Source organism: Oncorhynchus masou, chromosome 22 (genome assembly GCF_036934945.1).
Source record: "Oncorhynchus masou masou isolate Uvic2021 chromosome 22, UVic_Omas_1.1, whole genome shotgun sequence".
In the NCBI taxonomy this organism is placed as follows: domain Eukaryota; kingdom Metazoa; phylum Chordata; class Actinopteri; order Salmoniformes; family Salmonidae; genus Oncorhynchus; species Oncorhynchus masou.
Genome location: NC_088233.1, coordinates 11,833,369 through 11,858,002, shown reverse-complemented (window position 1 = coordinate 11,858,002; position 24,634 = coordinate 11,833,369). Strand labels below are relative to the sequence as shown.

Sequence of the window (24,634 nt, the reverse complement as noted above, 5' to 3'; positions counted from 1 at the left end):
ATCAGAGCATGTGTTTATATAGTGGAGCATGTGTTTTTATAGTGGAGCATGTGTTTTTATAGTGGACCATGTGTTTTTATAGTGGATCATATGTTGTTATATCAGAGCATGTGTTTATATAGTGGAGCATGTGTTTTTATAGTGGAGCATGTGTTTTTATATCAGAGCATGTGTTTATATAGTGGAGCATGTGTTTATATAGTGGAGCATGTGTTTTTATATCAGAGCATGTGTTTATATAGTGGAGCATGTGTTTATATAGTGGAACATGTGTTTTTATATCAGAGCATGTGTTTTTATATCAGAGCATGTGTTTATATATCAGAGCATGTGTTCTTAAATTAGAGCATGTGTTTATATATCAGAGCATGTGTTTTTATAGTGTAGCATGTGTTTTTATATCAGAGCATGTGTTTATATAGTGGAGCATGTGTTTTTATAGTGTAGCATGTGTTTTTATATCAGAGCATGTGTTTATATAGTGGAGCATGTGTTTTCATAGTGGATCATGTGTTGTTATATCAGAGCATGTGTTTATATAGTGGAGCATGTATTTTTATAGTGGATCATGTGTTGTTATATCAGAGCATGTGTTTATATAGTGGAGCATGTGTTTTTATTGTGGAGCATGTGTTTTTATAGTGGAGCATGTGTTTTTATAGTGGATCATGTGTTGTTATATCAGAGCATGTGTTTATATAGTGGAGCATGTGTTTTCATAGTGGATCATGTGTTGTTATATCAGAGCATGTGTTTTTATATCAGAGCATGTGTTTTTATATCGGAGCATGTGTTCTTAAATCAGAGCATGTGTTCTTAAATTAGAGCATGTGTTTTTATATCAGAGCATGTGTTCTTAAATCAGAGCATGTGTTTTTACATCAGAGCATGTGTTCTTAAATTAGAGCATGTGTTCTTAAATTAGAGCATGTGTTTTTACATCAGAGCATGTGTTCTTAAATCAGAGCATGTGTTTTTACATCAGAGCATGTGTTCTTAAATTAGAGCATGTGTTCTTAAATTAGAGCATGTGTTTTTATATCAGAGCATGTGTTTTTATATCAGAGCATGTGTTTATATATCAGAGCATGTGTTTTTACATCAGAGCATGTGTTCTTAAATTAGAGCATGTGTTTTTACATCAGAGCATGTGTTTTTATATCAGAGCATGTGTTTTTATATCAGAGCATGTGTTTATATATCAGAGCATGTGTTTTTACATCAGAGCATGTGTTTATATATCAGAGCATGTGTTTTTACATCAGAGCATGTGTTCTTAAATTAGAGCATGTGTTTTTATATCAGAGCATGTGTTTTTATATCAGAGCATGTGTTTTTACATCAGAGCATGTGTTTATATATCAGAGCAAGTGTTTTTATTGTGGAGCATGTGTTTTTATATCAGAGCATGTGTTTATATATCAGAGCATGTGTTTTTATATCAGAGCATGTGTTTATATATCAGAGCATGTGTTTTTATAGTGGAGCATGTGTTTTTATATCAGAGCATGTGTTTTCATATCGGAGCATGTGTTTTTATATCAGAGCATGTGTTTATATAGTGGAGCATGTGTTTATATAGTGGAGCATATGTTTTTATTGTGGAGCATGTGTTTATATATCAGAGCATGTGTTTATATAGTGGAGCACGTGTTTATATATCAGAGCATGTGTTTATATATCAGAGCATGTGTTTATATAGTGGAGCATATGTTTTTATTGTGGAGCATGTGTTTATATATCAGAGCATGTGTTTATATAGTGGAGCATGTGTTTATATATCAGAGCATGTGTTTATATATCAGAGCATGTGTTTATATATCAGAGCATGTGTTTATATATCAGAGCATGTGTTTATATATCAGAGCATGTGTTTATATATCGGAGCATGTGTTTATATAGTGGAGCATGTGTTTATATATCAGAGCATGTGTTTATATATCAGAGCATGTGTTTATATAGTGGAGCATGTGTTTATATATCAGAGCATGTGTTTATATATCAGAGCATGTGTTTATATATCAGAGCATGTGTTTTTATAGTGGAACAGAGGAAAAAATATAACACTTATTTTACTATACCCATCAAGCATACACTCGCTGCCCGACAGGTGATAGTCTGCCCAAACTCTGTATGCCATGGGCTCTCCAACCTTGTTCCTGCACCTACCCAGTGGTTAATTTGGGAAACCAAGTGAAATCTGTTTGGGAACATCGAAACTAACATGTTTTTGCATCAAAACATATTTCACTTGACTGTTGACAGCCAGTCTTGCGCGCATGAGAAATGAATAAAGGAAAGAGAGGATGAGATGGAAACGCATGGTGGTCAGACATTATGTAAATTAGAGCTAAAGGTAATGTGTCACCCAATGAATTATGAAAATGTAAAACATTCCCTGTTATTCAAAATCAAATCCAAATTCTCTAATTGTAGGCTAACTGTAACACGCCCTGCACAATCAATGAACCACCAGCCTGGCCTGGGGCTCTACATTCTCTCCCAGACTCATGGATACACATTTGGGAGCGTAGCACTTGGTCACCTGTCCATCCAGTATAAACAATAATACAATCCACACTCAAAGGCTAGAACATGTATGTACCTAAAACATCTTAAGTCGGTTTTGTTTGATGTTATTCTGCCATGCATGGGGTAGGCTATGTCTTGTATGAAGGTGCAATCGTAATTGTTATTCAGGTTGTTTTTTTATATGTGTATAACGTGTTTTGAATTAATCATCACCTTAGAAAGCATTGTCCATTTTGTTGTGTTAGGCTTTGATACAACATCCACAACAACCATGTTTTACACTGTTTCAACCTGCTGTTGAACTGTTTTGATGATTAGTGTTCGATGTGATTTTCAATTTAATTTGCATTGGATGCCAGAGTGGTTAGAGGAACAATAGAGCCCTGAGTACCAGACCATTAGGACCTGGTGGAGGGACAGTAGAGCCCTGAGTACCAGACCATTAGGACCTGGTGGAGGGACAATAGAGCCCTGAGTACCAGACCATTAGGACCTGGTGGAGGAACAATAGAGCCCTGAGTACCAGACGATTAGGACCTGGTGGAGGGACAATAGAGCCCTGCGTACCAGACCATTAGGACCTGGTGGAGGGACAATAGAGCCCTGAGTACCAGACCATTAGGACCTGGTGGAGGGACAATAGAGCCATGAGTACCAGAACATTAGGACCTGATGGTAGTTAGAGCCCTGAGTACCAGACCATTAGGACCTGGTGGAGGGACAATAGAGCCCTGAGTGCCAGACCATTAGGACCTGATGGAGGGACCATAGAGCCCTGAGTACAAGGCCATTAGGACCTGATGGAGGGACCATAGAGCCCTGAGTACCAGACCATTAGGACCTTGTGGAGGGACAATTTAGAGCCCTGAGTACCAGGCCATTAGGACCTGATGGAGGGACCATAGAACCCTGACAACCAGGCCATCAGGACCTGATGGTAGTTAGCAAATTGGGCACTATACCCTGATGAAGACAGCTTCACTGTCGAAACGTTGGACATCAAATTTTAGCATCTGAGCTTCTAGAGTGTGCAGCTTTTCTTAAATTTTTTACTCCACTCCATTAGCCAGCACCTCGTTTAAATAGGTGTGCGTTTCTTTCGCCTCTAGTAAATTGGGCACTACCAAAGCATGTGCATAAAAGGATATTACCGTGACTCAACAGTCAATTTGACTTGCTGTCATGACCTAGTCACAGTCACACTGTGTACCTGGGCTGGGGGAGGAGGCTCGGCGCTCATCCCTGGTCCGATCACAGGAAGTGAACTCACCAGGTTGTCGCTGTGCTGCTGCTGTTGCCTTGGTTGTGTGAGAGATGTGTACAGTACACCATCGCCACCGTCTCTATCTGAGTACCCATGTCATCTGTGGAGCTTCAAATGTGTTGTTATTGTCGGTATAAACCTTGTTCTAGTACACTTTGTTCCTCAGAGTGACATTGAAAGAATTTTAAGTCTAAGCACTCTAAGTCCACACATTATGTTTCTGTGAAAAATAGTCTTGTTGTGCAGGGCTCTTGTGCAAAATAGACAAGATCATCGTAAATTGGGGCCCTTAACTTCTCATTGTAGTGCAGAGGCCATTCTAATGATTCCATTTACGCCCTCTTCCCCTGTATCATGTCTCTCTATAAATCAGAGAGAGGTAAAGAGCTTGTGGATAATTAGTATCATTGTTGTTCTTGTTGTGTTATAGAACATGTAATGTGTGTGGAGAGTAGGTCTGGACCACAGCCAGGGCCGAGAATAAAGCCCCTGTGGAGGGACACACACCGTGTAGCTACTTCACACAACCATTGGACAGAGAGAGTTCACTGCTTTAATTAGCTAGAAGGAGCATGTGTGTTGTACCAACAGAGGAGAGATTTGTCACTGCCTCAGGCTTCACTATAAAGGATTGTACCCTTATACCAGTGGACCCTCATAGTAATTGAACTGTACAAGCACTTTCCAATAACGTAATAAGTGATGGTGTTCTGGATTTAGAAACATTTATGCAGTATTGGTAAATGTTTTTTAGTAAATATATATTTATTCCTGTGTCCCAATTGCTACATATTTCACTTATCCATGCTATTGGATGTCAGACCTTTGACTGTGAAATGGAGCATATAAACATTGTGTTGAAGATCAGCACAGGGTTGATCATGCTCATTATTATGGATGTGTTCAGTTCCAGATATGACCTCATATTGTAGACCGGCAGTTTTACCGCAGTCCAACAGAGGGGGCCATTGCACAGCCTTTCTTTCATTCTGTGTCAGTGGTGCATACCTCTGCTCCTGTGCTGTGTGGCTCACTGAGTACGGTACATACCCATCTGATAACCATATCATTTAGATGTTGTCTGAAAAGATGTTTGTTCCATATCTCTTCCCTGTTTGTCCTGAATATCCCCTCTAAACACACAGTACAATGTTTCAGGGAGTCACAGGCTGCAAACGTGTGCCTTGTGTCAAAAGACTGTGCTCCTTTTAATGGACCAATGGGTGTGACCACAGGAAGTCATCAGTATATTTTTGTGACTACAGACTAACCTTCATCTTACACCACGCTCTGTTCCTCTCCTCTCCTCTGTCCCTCCAGCCCACACAAGGGTCGGGAAGAGTTCACTGGTGGCACAGACCGCCAGGGGCCCCAGTGTAAGCTGTACAGTGCTGTGGCAGGGAAGCACTTTGTGGTGACTAAGTCCTACCAGCCACAGGCCGAAGGGGAGATCACCCTGTACCAGAACGACAGGGTCAAAGGTGAACATCCCGCCCACTGCTCTTTGTTTTTTCCAGAGGGAAGCAGTGCTTGAATTGGGTCACATGTTCTACTGCTTAAGTACCCCTCTATATTTGCTCTGAAATATGAACATCGTTACTTATTGTGTATTTATTCCTCATGTTATTATCTTTCTGTTATTTTTCTCTCTGCATTGTTGGGAAGGGCCCATAAGTAAGCATTTCACTGTTAGTCTACACCTGTAGATTTGAGTAAGACCCAAATAATTGTCAAAGACTCCAGTCACCCAGGTCATAGACTGTTCTCTCTGATACCGCACGGCAAGCGGTACCGGAGTGCCAAGTCTAGGTCCAAAAGGCTCCTTAACAGCTTCTACCCCAAGCCATAAGACTGCTGAACAATTAATCAAATGGCCACCTGGAGCATTTATGTTTTTACACTGCTGCTACTCTCTGTTTATTATCTATGCATAATAACTTTACCCCTACCTACATGTACAAATTACCTCAAACTACCCCACACATTGACTCGGTACCCCTGTAAATAGCCTCGTTATTATTATTTTATTGTGTTTCTTTTGTTTTATTTTTTACTTTAGTTATTTAGTAAATTATTTTTTTAAATTCTATTCCTTGAACTGCATTGTTGGTAAGTAAGCATTTCGCGGTAAGGTCTACCTTTCTACCTGTTGTATTCGGCACATGTGACAAATACAATTTGATTTGGTTATTTATGAAGCAAGTAACAAATACAATTTGATTTGATTTGATCTTGCCATTTAAATGAGTACTAGAGCCTTTTTAATTCCACTCCAAGCTCTGGAGGGAGGAGATATTAGAGGGAACAGCCTTTGTAGCCACTCAGAGGGATGTTGGAGGGAGAGATATTAGAGGGAACAGCCTTTGTAGCCACTCAGAGTGATGTTGGAGGGGAGATATATTAGAGGGAACAGCCTTTGTAGCCACTCAGAGGGATGTTGGAGGGAAGAGATATTAGAGGGAACAGTCTGTGTAGCCACTCAGAGGGATGTTGGAGGGAGGAGATATTAGAGGGAACAGCCTTTGTAGCCACTCAGAGGGATGTTGGAGGGAGGAGATATTAGAGGGAACAGCCTTTGTAGCCACTCAGAGGGATGTTGGAGGAGGAGATATTAGAGGGAACAGCCTTTGTAGCCACTCAGAGGGATGTTGGAGGGAAGAGATATTAGAGGGAACAGCCTTTGTAGCCACTCAGAGGGATGTTGGAGGGAGGAGATATTAGAGGGAACAGCCTTTGTAGCCACTCAGAGGGATGTTGGAGGGAAGAGATATTAGAGGGAACAGCCTTTGTAGCCACTCAGAGGGATGTTGGAGGGAGGAGATATTAGAGGGAACAGTCTGTGTAGCCACTCAGAGGGATGTTATTCAGAAGTGAAGCAGTCATCTGCTAGGACATTATGTGTTTTCCTAACGAGTGAGCTGTAATAAGCAACATTTGCATTCAAACGACTGCAGTGCAGTTTATTTACTCTGGTTATTTCTATCTTCAGTAGTAGCTATATTTCTTAGGAAAAATGGCAATATATTTTACAGATGTGTTTTTCCTCAGTACCTTCAGTTTTAAAATTAATTTGGGCCTTTTCTAAGGTTACATAATATTTACCTATCTAGCTCTTATGTTGTGTAAGCTGAAGTGGAGCTGAAGAGACCACAGTACTGGAGTGGAGCTGAAGAGACCACAGTCCTGGAGTGGAGCTGAAGAGACCACAGTACTGGAGTGGAGCTGAAGAGACCACAGTCCTGGAGTGGAGCTGAAGAGACCACAGTACTGGAGTGGAGCTGAAGAGACCACAGTCCTGGAGTGGAGCTGAAGAGACCACAGTCCTGGAGTGGAGCTGAAGAGACCACAGTCCTGGAGTGGAGCTGAAGAGACCACAGTACTGGAGTGGAGCTGAAGAGACCACAGTCCTGGAGTGGAGCTGAAGAGACCACAGTACTGGAGTGGAGCTGAAGCGATCACAGTACTGGAGTGGAGCTGAAGAGACCACAGTACTGGAGTGGAGCTGAAGCGATCACAGTACTGGAGTGGAGCTGAAGAGACCACAGTACTGGAGTGGAGCTGAAGAGACCACAGTCCTGGAGTGGAGCTGAAGAGACCACAGTACTGGAGTGGAGCTGAAGAGACCACAGTCCTGGAGTGGAGCTGAAGAGACCACAGTACTGGAGTGGAGCTGAAGCGATCACAGTACTGGAGTGGAGCTGAAGAGACCACAGTACTGGAGTGGAGCTGAAGAGACCACAGTCCTGGAGTGGAGCTGAAGAGACCACAGTCCTGGAGTGGAGCTGAAGAGACCACAGTACTGGAGTGGAGCTGAAGAGACCACAGTCCTGGAGTGGAGCTGAAGAGACCACAGTACTGGAGTGGAGCTGAAGCGATCACAGTACTGGAGTGGAGCTGAAGAGACCACAGTACTGGAGTGGAGCTGAAGCGATCACAGTACTGGAGTGGAGCTGAAGAGACCACAGTACTGGAGTGGAGCTGAAGAGACCACAGTCCTGGAGTGGAGCTGAAGAGACCACAGTACTGGAGTGGAGCTGAAGCGATCACAGTACTGGAGTGGAGCTGAAGAGACCACAGTCCTGGAGTGGAGCTGAAGAGACCACAGTCCTGGAGTGGAGCTGAAGAGACCACAGTACTGGAGTGGAGCTGAAGAGACCACAGTACTGGAGTGGAGCAGAAGAGACCACAGTCCTGGAGTGGAGCTGAAGAGACCACAGTACTGGAGTGGAGCTGAAGAGACCACAGTACTGGAGTGGAGCGGAAGCAATCACAGTACTGGAGTGGAGCTGAAGAGACCACAGTACTGGAGTGGAGCTGAAGCGACCACAGTACTGGAGTGGAGCTGAAGAGACCACAGTCCTGGAGTGGAGCTGAAGAGACCACAGTACTGGAGTGGAGCTGAAGAGACCACAGTACTGGAGTGGAGCTGAAGAGACCACAATACTGGAGTGGAGCTGAAAAGATCACAGTCCTGGAATGGAGCTGAAGAGACCACAGTCCTGGAGTGGAGCTGAAGAGACTACAGTACTGGAATGGAGCTGAAGAGACCACAGACACGGTCCTGGAGTGGAGCTGAAGAGACCACAGACACTACTGGAGTGGAGCTGAAGAGACCACAGGCACGGTACTGGAGTGGAGCTGAAGAGACCACAGGCACGGTACTGGAGTGGAGCTGAAGAGACCACAGACACTACTGGAGTGGAGCTGAAGAGACCACAGACACTACTGGAGTGGAGCTGAAGAGACCACAGGCACGGTACTGGAGTGGAGCTGAAGAGACCACAGGCACGGTACTGGAGTGGAGCTGAAGAGACCACAGGCACGGTACTGGAATGGAGCTGAAGAGACCACAGACACTACTGGAGTGGAGCTGAAGAGACCACAGACACTATTGGAGTGGAGCTGAAGAGACCACAGACACTACTGGAGTGGAGCTGAAGAGACCACAGGCACGGTACTGGAGTGGAGCTGAAGAGACCACAGGCACGGTACTGGAATGGAGCTGAAGAGACCACAGACACTACTGGAGTGGAGCTGAAGAGACCACAGACACTACTGGAGTGGAGCTGAAGAGACCACAGACACTATTGGAGTGGAGCTGAAGAGACCACAGGCACGGTACTGGAATGGAGCTGAAGAAACCACAGACACTACTGGAGTGGAGCTGAAGAGACCACAGAAACTACTGGAGTGGAACTAGGGTCTTTTTAGGTCCATAATGATTTATACAGTCAGTCTGCATGGAAAAGTACAGGAGTAATTATTCCCTTACATACTACTGTCTCTCTTTGTCTTACACAGTCTATTTTTCTTCTTCTCTCTCTCCCCCCTATCTCTCTCTCTTTCTCCCCCTCTCTCTCTCTCTCCCTCACATACTCTCTCTCCCCCCTCTGTCTCTCTCACCCCTCTGTCTCTCCCGCTCTCTCTCCTTCCCTCCTCCCCTCTTTCTCTCTATCTCTCTCTCTCCCTCTATCTCCTCTCAGTGCTCTCCATAGGTGAGGGTGGTTTCTGGGAGGGCAGTGCCAGGGGTAACGTGGGATGGTTCCCAGCAGAGTGTGTGGAGGAGACCCCTATCCAAGAGGAAAGACCATGTAAGTTCTCAGAGAGAGAGAGAGAGAGAGACAGGGAGAGAGAGAGAGAGAGAGAGATAAACGTTGTTAGTCCCAATAATCACCTCACTGTTCAAAATAACTTCTAAATCTCCTTGGCCTTTGCCAAATTGGCCTTTACATAAAACGTTAGAGCTGTGTATTCAAACACCAACCATTGGATAATACAGTTCCTCTAATTCTTGTGAGAGAATCTTGTGCTCGGTCTCGGCCCTAGCTCTCTCATGCTCTGATAACCCTCTGAATATGAGAAGTCCCTTCTGGCCATGGCAGGCTGTTAATGCAATTAACACTCAGCAGCTAGGACACAGTACCCAGCATACACATGCATCCTTCACAACACAGTGTATGCATTGATTCTATACATTCGGGTTGGTAAAAGGTTAAGCCACAAGGTACATCCATGTAAAGATGTGTAACCTGACCTGTGTCATCCTTGGTTCACTAACCTCCCCTAGTATGGCATCCTGGTGGATTAGGATGTGTAAAGTAGAGAGAGGGGCTGAAACCAGGAACTTCACAGTTCTGCACTAGACTACAATGCATTGTATTGCACAAAGTGGCGTGACTGACAGCTGTTGTGCTGTAGTGGTTAATCAGCTGTAGTACTGTAGTATTTATTCAAAATGTCTGCTGCTGAACTGCTTTCTTCCTTTGTATTTAGAGGGGAAGTGTGTGTGTGTGTGTGTGTGTGTGTGTGTGTGTGTGTGTGTGTGTGTGTGTGTGTGTGTGTGTGTGTGTGTGTGTGTGTGTGTGTGTGTGTGTACTGTATACTTCTCCATGTGTATGTGTGTGTGTGTTTGTGCTTGCTCCTGGGGGCAACCCTCTGTTTAAAGTTATTTTGGTCCAAATAAATGCTTTCCACATCAGTACAGCCAGTGTTCAGTAGCTGTGTTCAGTGGCATTGTTCAGTAGCAGTGTTCAGTAGCTGTGTCCAGTAGCTGTGTTCAGTAGCAGTGTTCAGTAGCAGTGGTTGGTAGCAGTGTTCAGTAGCAGTGTTCAGTAGCAGTGGTCGGTAGCAGTGGTCGGTAGCAGTGTTCAGTAGCAGTGTTCAGTAGCAGTGTTCAGTAGCAGTGTTCAGTAGCAGTGTTCAGTAGCAGTGTTCAGTAGCAGTGTTCAGTAGCAGTGGTCGGTAGCAGTGGTCGGTAGCAGTGTTCAGTAGCAGTGGTCGGTAGCAGTGTTCAGTAGCTGTGTTCAGTAGCAGTGTTCAGTAGCAGTGTTCAGTAGCTGTGTTCAGTAGCTGAATTCAGTAGCTCTGCTCAGGCCAGAGGGGACGAGGGTATCTCTTGAGTTAAAAGCACACCACTTTGCATGTTCTGGCTGCACAGATGTAATGATGTAATTATAATAACCCAGCAATTGAAACACTTAATAACAAGTGGCAGGTGTATTATTTTTAAAGATATACTCTATGGCGCACTTATAAGCCAAAATTGAAGCAATTGATGTGATTCATTAATTGTATATCAGCCTCATTATCTATCTGAAAGGTCACCTGCATTCCATTTATACTGTATGTAGCCAGCTTGTGTCATTCATAATGCTCCATGTAATCCTAACACACACTGGCATAGCACACCCCCCCGCAGCCCCCGCAAAGGGGGCCCACGAGTTTTAAAATGTACATTTGGGGAATTATTTGTTTTGGGAATTTTTAAAATGCTTGAAATATTATTAATTTACATGTCGACTCTATGCCTGGAAATGCCCTTGTCCAGAGCAAAGGATGGATACATAAACAATTTAAGTATTTGCTGTGCTAGACCGAAGTGGGAATATTTGCTTTATAAATCTTGTTTTATGATCTAAATCTAGGGCGGCAGTGTAGCCTAGTGGTTAGAGCATTGGACTAGTAACCAAAAGGTTGCAAGTTCAAATCCCTGAGCTGACAAGGTAAAAAATCTGTCATTCTGCCCCTGAACAGGCAGTTAACCCAGTATTCCTAGGCTGTCATTGAAAATAAGAATGTGTTCTTAACTGACTTGCCTGGTAAAATAAATAAAAAAACATGCCAAAATGCTAACACAATTATCCTTGGAGCATTTAACAGTGCTTTAAAACAATTTGGAGATTTGTATTACATATTTGAATAATCTAATGTTAGAATTAAATAATCAAGGCCTTTAAACACTTGTTGGACAATAATTTAAAAAAATGAAGTGTCTTTTATTGTGTCTGACGGAGGTTGCATTTTATGAAGAAAAAAAAAATATATATTTTTTTACATGGTGTGATAGCTGATACTTTGGTCTATCAAAATATATATTACACATTTGATCAGTATTAAGACAAATATTTGCGGGAAAAAAGCTGAGATTGTCCTGTCTTTCAAGAATCTCTGAGCTCTAAAACAGAAACATTTTCTCTCATACTCGTTGTAGAAAATATATATACACTACCGTTCTAAAATTTGGGGTCACTTAGAAATTTCCCTATTTTTGAAAGAAAAGCACATTTTTTTGTCCATTAAAATAACTTCAAATTGAGCAGAAATACAGTGTAGACATTGTTAATGTTGTAAATTACTATTGTAGCTGGAAACGGCTGATTTTTAAAGGAATATCTACATAGGCTTACAGAGGCCCATTATCAGCAACCACCACGCCTGTGTTCCAATGGCACGTTGTGTTAGCTAATCCAAGTTTATAATTTTAAAAGATTAATTGATCATTAGAAAACCCTTTTGTAATTACTGTATGTTAGCACAGCTGAAAACTGTTGACCTGATTAAAGATGCATTAAAACTGTTCTTCTTTAGACTAGTTGAGCATCTGGAGCATCAACATTTGTGGGTTCGATTACAGGCTCAAAATGGCCAGAAACAAAGCACATTCTTCTGAAACTCGTCAGTCTATTCTTGTTCTGAGAAATAAAGGCTATTCCATGCGAGAAATTGCCAAGAAACTGAAGATCTCGTACAATGCCTTCAGAAAGTAAACACATCCCTTGACTTTTTCCACATTTTGTTGTGTTACAGCCTGAATTGCAATATATTTAATTGAGATGTTGTGTCACCCGCCTACACTGTAACGGTTTTCTTGTGGTGAAGGAGAGGTGGACCAAAACGCAGCGTGGTGGTTATTCATGGTACTTTAATAAAGACTCTATACATGAACAGACTAACAAACCAATAAACGTGAAAACCTAAACCAGCCCTATCTGGTGCAAACACAAAGACAGGAACAAATCACCCACAAAACCCAACACCAAACAGGCTACCTAAATATGGTTCCCAATCAGAGACAATGACTAACACCTGACTCTGATTGAGAACCATATCAGGCCAGACATAGAAATAGACAAACAAGACATCCAACATAGAATGCCCACTCAGATCACACCCTGACCAAACAAAACATAGAAACATACAAAGCAAACTATGGTCAGGGTGTGACATACACACTATACTGCATAATGTTAAAGTAGAATTTTGTTTTTATACATTTTTACAAATTAATAAAAAATTAGAAGCTGAAATGTCGAGTCAATAAGTAATCAACCCCTTTGTTATGGCAAGCTTAAATAAGTTCAGGAGTAAATATTTGCTAAACAACTCACATAGTAAGTTGCATCGACTCACTCTGTGTACAATAATAGTGTTTAACATGATTTATGAACAACTCCCTCATCTCTGTACCACACACATACAACTATCTATACAATAAGGTCTCTCAGTCGAGCAGTGAATTTCAAACACAGATTCAACCACAAAGACCAGGGAGGTTTTCCAATGCCTTCGCAAAGAAGGGCACCTATTGGTAGATGGGTAAAATATTAAAAAGCAGACATTGAATATCCCTTTGAGCATGGTGAAGTTATTAATTACACTTTGGATGGTGTATCAATACACCCAGTCACTAAAAAGATACAGGCATCCTGCCTAATTTAGTTCCCGGAGAGTAAGGAAACTGCAGTAATAACCAACAAGTAATCTAGCTAACAATTCCAAAACTACTACCTTATAGACACAAGTGTAAGGGGATAAAGAATATGTACATAAAGATATATGAATGAGTGATGGTACAGAGCAGCATAGGCAAGATACAGTAGATGGTATTGTGTACAGTATATACATATGAGATGAGTATGTAAACAAAGTGGCATAGTTTAAAGTGGCTAGTGATACATGTATTACATAAAGATGCAGTAGATGATATAGAGTACAGTATATACGTATGCATATGAGATGAATAATGTAGGGTATGTAAACATGGCTGTGATAGGAGAAAACTGAGGATCAACAACATTGCAGTTACTCCACAATACAAACCTAAATGACAGAGTGAAAAGAAGGAAGCCTGTACAGAAGAAAAATATTGCAAAACATGCTTCCTGTTTGAAATAAGGCACTAAAGTACAACTGCAAATAATGTGGCAAAGAAATTAACTTTATGACCTGAATACAAAGTGTTATATTTGGGGTAAATCCCACATAATCCACTGTGTACCAGTATTCATATTTTCAAGCATGGTGGTAGCTGCATCATGTTATGGATATGCTTGTCATCTGCAAGGAGTAGGGGGGGTTTAGGATTAAAATAAACGGAACGGAGCTTAGAATAGGTAACATCTTAGAGGACACCCGGTTCCAACAGACAACGTGAGACTATTTCACCTTTCAGCAGAACATTAACCTAAAACACAAGGCCAAATATACACCAGAGTTGCTTACCAAGATGACATTGAATGGTCCTTAGTGGCCAAATTACTGTTTTCACTTAAATTAGCTTGAAAACATTTGAAAAAATAAATCAACGTTATCGCTGTCACCATCACAATGTTATTAGCCACCTTCTGACAAATAATAGCACAACACATGAGATTTAATTCTGGGTGCCAAGATTACAATGTTATTGGTCGTCTTTGAACTGTATCATATGCAGGATGGTGGTGGATAGAAATGAATGCAGGATGTTTTAAACAAGCAGGCAGTCTCGAGAAGTGATGGCAAGCTATCTGTGATTGGCCGGGAGGGTTGTGTGTGTGTGGCAGTACACTATGAGTCATGATGACGACAGTATAATGTCAGTCCGCCTGTTACTCCTCTCTGATAGAACACAAATATGCCATTGGATGTTCCAGACACTTGTGTGTGTGTGTGTTCCAATGTGTGTGTTCCAATGTGTGTGTTCCAACGTGTGTTCCAACGTGTGTGTTCCAATGTGGGTTCCAATGTGTGTGTTCCAACGTGTGTTCCAACGTGTCTTCCAACATGTGTGTTCCAATGTGTGTGTTCCAACGCGTGTGTTCCAACGTGTGTGTTCCAACGTGTGTTCCAACGTGTGTGTTCCAATGTGGGTTCCAATGTGTGTGTTCCAATGTGTGTTCCAACGTGTGTTCCAACTTGTGTGTTCCAATGTGTGTGTTCCAATGTGGGTTCCAATGTGTGTTCCAACGTGTGTTCCAATGTGTGTGTTCCAACGTGTGTTCCAACGTGTGTGTTCCAACATGTGTGTTCCAACGTGTGTGTTCCAACGTGTGTGTTCCAACGTGTGTTCCAATGTTCCAACGTGTGTGTTCCAATGTGTGTTCCAATGTGGGTTCCAATGTGTGTGTTCCAATGTGTGTGTTCCAATGTGTGTGTTCCAACGTGTGTGTTCCAACGTGTGTGTTCCAATGTGTGTGTTCCAATGTGTGTGTTCCAACGTGTGTGTTCCAACGTGTGTGTTCCAACGTGTGTGTTCCAACGTGTGGGTTCCAATGTGTGTGTTCCAATGTGTGTGTTCCAATGTGTGTGTTCCAATGTGTGTGTTCCAATGTGTGTGTTCCAATGTGTGTGTTCCATCGTGTGTGTGTTCCAACGTGTGTGTTCCAACGTGTGTTCCAACGTGTGTGTTCCAATATGTGTGTTCCAATGTGGGTTCCAATGTGTGTGTTCCAACGTGTGTGTTCCAACGTGTGTGTTCCAATGTGGGTTCCAATGTGTGTGTTCCAATGTGGGTTCCAATGTGTGTGTTCCAACGTGTGTGTTCCAACGTGTGTTCCAACGTGTGTGTTCCAACGTGTGTTCCAACGTGTGTGTTCCAACTGTGTGTGTTCCAATGTGTGTGTTCCAATGTGGGTTTCAATGTGTGTGTTCCAACGTGTGTGTTCCAACTTGTGTTCCAACGTTCCAACGTGTGTGTTCCAACGTGTGTGTTCCAACGTGTGTGTTCCAACGTGTGTGTTCCAACGTGTGTGTTCCAACGTGTGTGTTCCAATGTGGGTTCCAATGTGTGTGTTCCAACGTGTGTGTTCCAACGTGTGTTCCAACGTGTGTGCTCCAATGTGTGTGTTCCAATGTGTGTGTTCCAATGTGTTTGTGTGTTGCTTCCAGACACTGGTCTGTGGCTTGGCTAGTGTTAGAACAATGTGCAGTGACAGGAGAGGTCTCTTGATATAGGTGAATGCTAGCTTTGGTGTTTACCCCTCCCTCAAAATGTGTTGGCAAAGATGTTTTTAATGTCCGATTCAGGATATTTGTAATACTCATATCTATTTGTGAATCCTGAAAGACCTACGTGTTGTACTGAGTGACTGGACAGTGCCACAATGGCCCGATCAGTACATTTTGACCGGATTTGTCAATTATAGGAAGCAGTGTTGCTATACAAATTCAGTTTATGAAGGATATGATAATTCACTCTGTTTGGGGAAGGGGGTATGATTGATGGATTAAGAACGATTTGACATTGCAACGTCGATGTGGGCTACAATTGGCTGTCGACTTTTTCACCAATACATCTGTTTCCCTTTGCCTGAAGGGACAGCTAATGCACACACAATATTTCAGATGTTGTTATAACTGCTGAAATACCATCTGAATATATGCCGTAGTCTGGTAGTAGCTATCTATCTGTGCTGCTGCTTGGTTACTAATCTCCCATAGACCGACTACGTAAACGCAAATTATGCGTGATTTTAGTTATTGGTTAAGCGAGATTACTTGGTTACTAACATCATGCAGTTGTGCCAGAATAGTAAACCCTTCACTGCAACACTCATGTACATTCCTGATTGATATATTTCCATGGAAACCTTCTCTGTACACTGTACAAGCCCGGTTGCTAAGGAGTGGGCCTTGGCAAGATTTTTTTTCTCTTTTTGTACGATTTTTTCTCTCTCTCACTCTCTCTGTGCACTAAGAACAGAGCTTACGTGGGACTTGTTCATTACCAGATAGAGTTGCTCTCTTTATCTCAACGGGGATGGTTATGGCCTATATATCTTCACATACTGGGATTGGTCAAACTTTCTTGGGATGTTTCTTAAAGGCTTTGTAGCCTGAGGACTAGAGGTGGAGAGGTGAGGTTATTCTGACTGTGAAGGGAACTTGGAGGTGAAGGTGTGAGCGTTTCCGGGAAGCACTCCATTAGAGGGGAGGAAGAGGGCGCAAATGGAAGAGACGGCCAAATCCAGGAAGAAGGTTCATTTTGGAGGTACAGCACTGTGTGAGTGTTGGAGAGGGAAAGGGGTGAGAGCGAGTGAGCGAGTGACCATATTTAGCTGGTAGTCTGGTTGTAAACAGGGTTGTATTGTGTTTTTAACAGAACGTGTTTCACCTGGAAAACAGAAGAACATATGGATTTCTGTTTGTTATTATCAGTGTTTTAGTTGGACGTGTGTGTGGGTTTACTATGTATGTATACACTTTCCTCACTATGTATGTATACACCTTCCTCACTATGTATGTATACACCTTCCTCACTATGTATGTATTCATCTTCCTCAGGGGAAGTATTTCAAGGGTTACAGACATCTGATCAGACATAACACATGCAGTACAGTTCAGTACAGTGGTTGAATTTATTAATGGTTGAATCTATCCTATTGTGCTAGTTTTGCATTCGATCCACATAGTAGTATTAGCCTAGCTGTGCCACTATCCATTTCAAATGTAGGAGTCAGGTTGAAACTTGGATTTACCAAGCTAGCCACTGATTGTGCTAGGCTACGATAGGCTAGCCACTGTCTGTGTTTGGCTAGGATAGGCTAGCCACTGACTGAGCTAATCTATGCTAGCCACTGACTGAGCAAGGCTATGCTAGGCTAGCTACAGTACTCCCATGGTATTGTGATTTAGTATTCACCAGCAGCAACTGTCAGCACAGTTCACACTGGTCAAGTAGTCTTTTTTTATTCTGCTGTCCGTACGTTGAGGAGGGGAGGGAGGGAGGTGTGCTTGCACTCTACTTTTACTGGAGACAAGCAGAGAGAGAGAGAGAGAGAGAGAGAGAGAGAGAGAGAGGGGAGAGAGAGAGAGGGAGAGAGAGAGATATAGATATAGATATAGATAGATAGATAGATAGATAGATAGATAGATAGATAGATAGATAGATAGATAGATAGATAGATAGATAGATAGATAGATAGATAGATAGATAGATGCTGGAGGTTTGGCCTGACCAGAGCCCTACACTGTACAAATTCTTTGGTTAAAGTGCCTCACCAGCAGCAACTGTCAGCACAGTTCACACTGGTCAAGTAGTCTTTTTTTATTCTGCTGTCCGTGCGTTGAGGAGGGGAGGGAGGGAGGTGTGTTTGCACTCTACTTTTACTGGAGACAAGCAGAGAGAGAGAGAGTATCGAAACACATGGTTGGCAGGGTTTTGGGACAGTTTAATACTACATTTGACCAGATTGAGAGGGTATTGGGACAGGTTGATACTACTTTTGACCAGGTTGTGAAGGTACCTGGTACAACGTTTGACCAGGTTGTGAGGGTATTGGGACAGATTGGTACTACGTTTGACCAGGTTGTGAGGGTATTGGGACAGATTGGTACTACTTTTGACCAGATTGAGAGGGTATTGGGACAAGTTGGTACTACTTTTGACCAGATTGAGAGGGTATTGGGACAGATTGGTACTACTTTTGACCAGGGCCAATACACTGTTAAAATAGAAATACTCAAAACACAATCATTGTGTTGTAAAACCATAAAAAGTAGTACACCTAATCTGAGATCTGGTGTCTGGAGGCTGTTTAAATGTAAATCCAATATAACTGAATGTACAGTATTTCTAAACAGAATGGAAAAAAAGTGGTTCCTTGATCTAAATAATTGTGTTTTTAAGAGAGTGTTCCAGCATCAAAACCCATAAATAATGTTTTGGCAGACTGTGTTGTGTCTCTCATTCAATGAAATTGTTTTACATTTCAAATTTATTTATAGCATAAATATTGACTGATGATTTTCAGTCAATATTTTGATTCACAGTTTGAAGAAGACACTGGGAAATGAATATTTTTCCTAGGGTAAACTTTGGCACTTATTATAAGCTACAGTTGCCAGGTCCACTGTGAGATTATAAATGATGTTACAATCAAGATTTTTAGGGCTATTCGGTTTAGTGCATTCAGACATTCTTCAGACCCCTTTGTTACGATACAGCCTTACTCGAAAATTGATTAAAAAATGTTTTTCCCTCATCAATCTACTCACAATGCCCCATAATGATACATTTTGCAAATGTAAAAAAAAAAACAACTGAAATATCACATTTACATACAGTTGAAGGCGGAAGTTTACATACACCATAGCCAAATACATTTAAACAAAATTCCTGACATTTAATCTTAGTAATAATTCCCTGTCTTAGGTCAGTTAGGATCACTGCTTTATTTTAAGAATGTGAAATGTCAGAATAATAGTTGGGCAAATTATTTATTTAAGCTTTTATTTCTTTCATCACATTCCCAGTGGGTCAGAAGTTTACATAAACTCAATTAGTATTTGGTAGCATTGCCTTTAAATTGTTTAATTTGGGTCAAACATTTCGTAACCAGGTAGCCCTAGGTAGCCTTCCACAAGCTTCCCACAATAAGTTGGGTGAATTTTGGCCCATTCCTCTTGAGAGAGCTGGTGTAACGGAGTCAGGTTTGTAGGCCTCCTTGCTCGAACACGCTTTTTCCATTCTGCCCACACATTTTCTATAGGTTTGAGGTCAGGGCTTTGTGATGGCCACTCCAATACCTTGACTTTTTTGTCCTTAAGCCATTTTGCCACAACTTTGGAAGTATGCATGGGGTCATTGTCCATTAGCGACCAGCATTTAACTTCCTGACTGATGTCTTGAGATGTTGCTTCAATATATCTAGATAATTGTCCTACCTCATGATGCCATCTATTTTGTGAAGTGCACCAGTCCCTAATGCAACAAAGCACCCCCACAACATGATGCTGCCACCCCCATGCTTCATGGTTGGGATGGTGTTCTTCACTTACAAGCCTCCCCCTTTTTCCTCCAAACATAACGATGGTCATTATGGCCAAACAGTTATATTTTTGTTTCATCAGACCAGAGGACATTTCTCCAAAAAGTATGATCTTTGTCACCCATGTGCAGTTGAAAACCGTATTCTGGCTTTTTTTATGGCGGCTTTGGAGCACTGGTTTCTTCCTTACTGAGCGGCCTTTCAGGTTATGTCGATATAGGACTCGTTTTACTGTGGACATAGATACCTTTGTACCTGTTTCCTCCAGCATCTTCACAAGGTCCTTTGCTGTTGTTCTGGGATTGATTTGCACTTTTCGCACTAAAGTTCATTCATCTCTAGGAGACAGAACACATCTCTTTCCTGAGTGGTATGACGGCTGCGTGGTCCCATGGTGTTTATACTTGCGTACTACTTGCGTACTACTTGCGTACTACTTGCATACTATTGTGGTACCTTCAGGCATTTGGAAATTGCTCCCAAGGATGAACCAGACTTGTGGAGGTCTACAAATTTTTTTTTGAGGTTTTGTCTGATTTCTTTTTTATTCCCCATGATGTCAAGCAAAGAGACACTGAGTTTGAAGGTAGGCCTTGAAATACATCCACAGGTACACCTCCAATTGACTCAAATTATGTTAATTAGCCTAAAGCCATGACATAATTTTCTGGAATTTTCCAAGCTGTTTAAAGGCACAGTCAGCTTAGTGTATGTAAACTTCTGACCCACTGGAATTATGATACAGTGAATTATAAGTGAAATAATCTGTCTGTAAACAATTGTTGGAAAAATGACTTGTGTCATGCACAAAGTTGATGTCCTAACCGACTTGCCAAAACTATAGTTTGTTAACAAGACATTTGTGGAGTGGTTGAAAAATAATTTGAATGACTGCAACCTAAGTGTATTTAAACTTCCGTCTTCAACTGTAAGTATTCAGACCCTTTGCTCAGTACTTTGTTGAAGCACTTTCGCAGCGATTACAGCCTTGGTCTTATTGGGTATGATGGTACAAGCTAGGCACACCTGTATTTGGGTATTTTCTCCCATTCTTCTCTGCAGATGCTCTCAAGCTCTGTCAGGTTGGATGGGGAGCGTCGCTGCACAGATATTTTCAGGTCTCTCCAGAAATGTTTCATCCGTTTCAACTCTGGGCTCTTGCTGGGCCACTAAAGGACATTCAGAGACTTGTCCCGAAGCCACTCCTGCATTGTCTTGGCTGTTTGCTTAGGGTAGTTGTTTTGTTGGAAGGTGAACCTTCGCCCTAGTCTGAGGTCCTGAGCGCTCTGGAGAAGATCTCACTGTACTTTGCTCCGTTCATCTTTCCTTCGATCATTACTAGTTACCCAGTCCTTACCGCTGAAAAGCATCCCCACATCATGATGCTGCCACCACCATGCTTCACCGTAGGGATGGTGCCAGGTTTCCTCCAGACGTTGGCATTCAGGCTAAAGAGTTCAATCTTGGTTTCAGACCAGAGAATATTGTTTCTCAGGGTTTGAGACTATTTAGGTGCCTTTTGGCAAACTCCAAGTGGACTGTCATGTGCCTTTTACTGAGGAGCGGGTTCCGTCAGGCCGCTCAACTATAACGGCCTGATTGGTGGAGTTCTGCAGAGATGGTTGTCTTTCTGTAAGGTTCTCCCATCTCCACAGAGGAACTCTGGAGCTCTGTCAGAGTGACCATCGGGTTATTGGTCACCTCCCTGACCAAGGCCCTTCTCCCTGATTGCTCAGTTTGCTAGGCGGCCAGCTCTAGGAACAGTCTTGGTCGTTCCAACCTTCTTCTTAAATGTGGAGGCCACTGTGTTCTTGGGGACCTTCAATGCTGAAGACATTTGTTGGTACCCTTCCCCAGATCTGTTCATCTACACAATCCTGTCTCTGAGCTCTACGGACAATTCCTTCAACCTCATGCCTTGGTTTTTGCTCTGACATGCACTGTCAACTGTGGGTCATTATATAGACAGGTGTGTGCCTTTCCAAATCATGTCGAATCAATTGACTTTACCACAGATGGACTCCAATCAAGTTGTAGAAACATCTCAAGGATGATCAATGGAAACAGGATGCACCTGAGCTCAATTTCGAATCTCAAAGCAAAAGGTCTGAATACTTATCTAAATAAGGTATTTGTTTTTTATTTAATCAAACTCATCAGTCAATATTTATGCTATAAATGAATTTGAAATGTAAAACCATTTGATTGAATGAGAGACAGCCAAAACATTATGTATGTGTTTTGATGCTGTAACACTCTCTTAAAACACATATTCAGATCAAAGAAGCACTTTGGGTGTTTTAAAGTTTTTCCATTCTGTTCAGAAATACCTTGAGTTACATTGGGTTTACATTCACCCTTCAAACACCAGATCTCAGATTAGGTGTACTACTTTTCAATGGTTTTACTGCACAATGATTGTGTTTTGAGTTTTCCTATTTTAATAGTGTATGGGCCCTGGTCAAAAGTCGTACACCATAAACTACAAAGGGTGCAATTTGGGACAAAGCCAGAGAGACACCACCGACAGGGAGTTTCATTAGTACTGTGTCTGGCGAGGTGCTTTCACCCATTCTGAAAAGGTGCGGAACACCTTTGTCACTCCACAGCTTCTCAGAACATAATAGCTTAGCAGTTACCTATAAATCTTCAAATTTGAACTTAAAATTCGAAACCAAACATGGTGATTAAAAAGAAATAATGTACATCTCATAAGTCAATGAAATGTAATTGTGGACTTTGATGGAAAAAGCAGAAGGAATTGAGGTGTTTGATGTATGTTTACCGAGAAATAGAAGGGCCCTTGACTAGAGTAGACCTACCCTGTATGAGTACACATCTACCTACTACATACATTATATGGCTATGTAATATAAGCCATATAACTCACCCTGCTATCAAAGAGGCTGTGCTTAGAAAAGAAATCAGTGACTATGACAACCAGTGAGTAGGCTGGAGGGGAAAGTGAAAGTGTTGAGTCCCACGCAGTCAAGATATCAGCTCATATCATCAACATGGAGAACAGAACAATACTAGAATAACGCTTACTGTGGTCTTCAACAACATCTTCAACATCTCCACATCCTATGAACGCATTTAATATGCCATTGTATGAAGGTTAATGGATGGCTATTTAACAGCCGAAATGTTTGCTGTTTTTAAAGGGCCTTTGTTTATTTTTTATTGGTTTATTGATAATATGCATCCCAAAAGGCACCCTAAGGACCGGGGTTAAAAGCAGTGCACTATATGGGGAATAGGGTGCCATTTAGGGTACAGTCGTGGTCACCCCTTTAATGAATTGGTCACCCCTTTAATGAATTGGTCACCCCTTTAATGTATTGGTCACCCCTTTAATGAATTGGTCACCCCTTTAATGAATTGGTCACCCCTTTAATGAATTGGTCACCCCTTCAATGTATTGGTCACCCCTTCAATGTATTGGTCACCCCTTTAATGAATTGGTCACCCCTTTAATGAATTGGTCACCCCTTTAATGTATTGGTCACCCCTTTAATGAATTGGTCACCCCTTTAATGAATTGGTCACCCCTTTAATGAATTGGTCACCCCTTTAATGAATTGGTCACCCCTTCAATGTATTGGTCACCCCTTTAATGAATTGGTCACCCCCTTTTTTACTGATTGTTCTGTCTTTAGATGCCCGAGCAGACAGGGCTGAGAGGAGGAAGCTTTTCAGGCACTACACCGTGGGGTCCTACGACAGCTTTGATGCATCAAGGTAAGGATTGGTTTCTTTCATTCCTCCGTAGAAAAAAAAGGCTATTCAAGGGGATGTTCAAAAGAATTATGGTGAAATCATAGTATTATACAGTGTGTTAAATTACCTGATCTGCTATGATATATGACACGTTTTAGATACAGTTTGTAAATACACTACCGTTCAAAAGTTTGGGGTCACTTACAAATGTCCTTGTTTTCCATGAAAACATACATGAAATTAGTTGCAAAATGAAACTGAAATGTAGTCAAGACGTTGACAAGGTTATAAATAATGATTTTTTGATTGAAAAGTAATTGCATTCTTCAAACTTTGCCTTCGTCAAAGAATCCTCCATTTGCAGCAATTACATCCTTGCAGACCTTTGGCATTCTAGTTGTTCATTTGTTGAGGTAATTTGAAGAGATTTCACCCCATGCTTCCTGAAGCACCTCCCACAAGTTGGATTGGCTTGATGGGCACTTTACGTACCATACGGTCAAGCTGCTCCCACAACAGCTCAATAGGGTTGAGATCCGGTGAGTGTGCTGATCACTCCATTATAGACAGAATACCAGCTGACTACTTCTTCCCTAAATAGTTATTGCATAGTTTGGAGCTGTGCTTTTGGTCATTGTCCTGTTGTAGGAGGAAATTGGCTCCAATTAAGCACCATCCACAGGGTATAGTATTGCATGGCTTTGCAAAATGGAGTGATAGCCTTCCTTCTTCAAGATCCCTTTTACCTTGTACAAATGTTCCACTTTACCACCATCAAAGCACCCCCAGGCCATCACTTTGCTTCCACCATGCCTAACAGACGGTATCAAGTACTTCTCCAGCATCTTTTCATGTATTCTGCGTCTCACGAATGTTCTTTGTGATCCGAAACACCTTAAACTTAGATTTGTCTGTCCATAACACTTTTTTTCCAATTCCTCTATCCAGTGTCTGTGTTCTTTGCCAATCTTAATATTTAATTTTTATTAGCCAGTCTGAGATATGACTTTTTCTTTGCAACTCTGCCTAGAAGGCCAGCATCTCGGAGTCGCCTCTTCACTGTTGACGTTGAAACTGGTGTATTGTGGGTACTATTTAACGAAGCTGCCAGTTGAGGACATGTGAGGTGTCTGTTTTTCAAATCAGACACTCTAATGTACTTGTTCAGTTGTGCACCGGGGCCTACCATTCCTCTTTCTATTCTGGTTATAGCCAGTTTGCGCTGTTCTGTGAAGGGAGTAGTACACAATGTTGTACGAGATCTTCAGTTTCTTGGCAATTTTTCACATGGAATAGCCTTCATTTCTCAGAA

The 24,634-nt window shown here is 41.9% G+C and overlaps 1 protein-coding gene across 1 annotated transcript in view; it reads left to right on the top strand.

Annotated features, from left to right (window-relative positions):
- Positions 1 to 24,634, top strand: part of LOC135509012 (SH3 and multiple ankyrin repeat domains protein 2-like) — a 154,207-nt gene that overhangs the window by 73,579 nt on the left and 55,994 nt on the right. Inside the window, exons 11-13 of the mRNA XM_064929296.1 lie at positions 5,117 to 5,277; positions 9,280 to 9,387; positions 23,262 to 23,343. Coding sequence (XP_064785368.1) covers positions 5,117 to 5,277; positions 9,280 to 9,387; positions 23,262 to 23,343 — 351 coding nt within the window. The remainder of the gene's footprint in view (positions 1 to 5,116; positions 5,278 to 9,279; positions 9,388 to 23,261; positions 23,344 to 24,634) is intronic.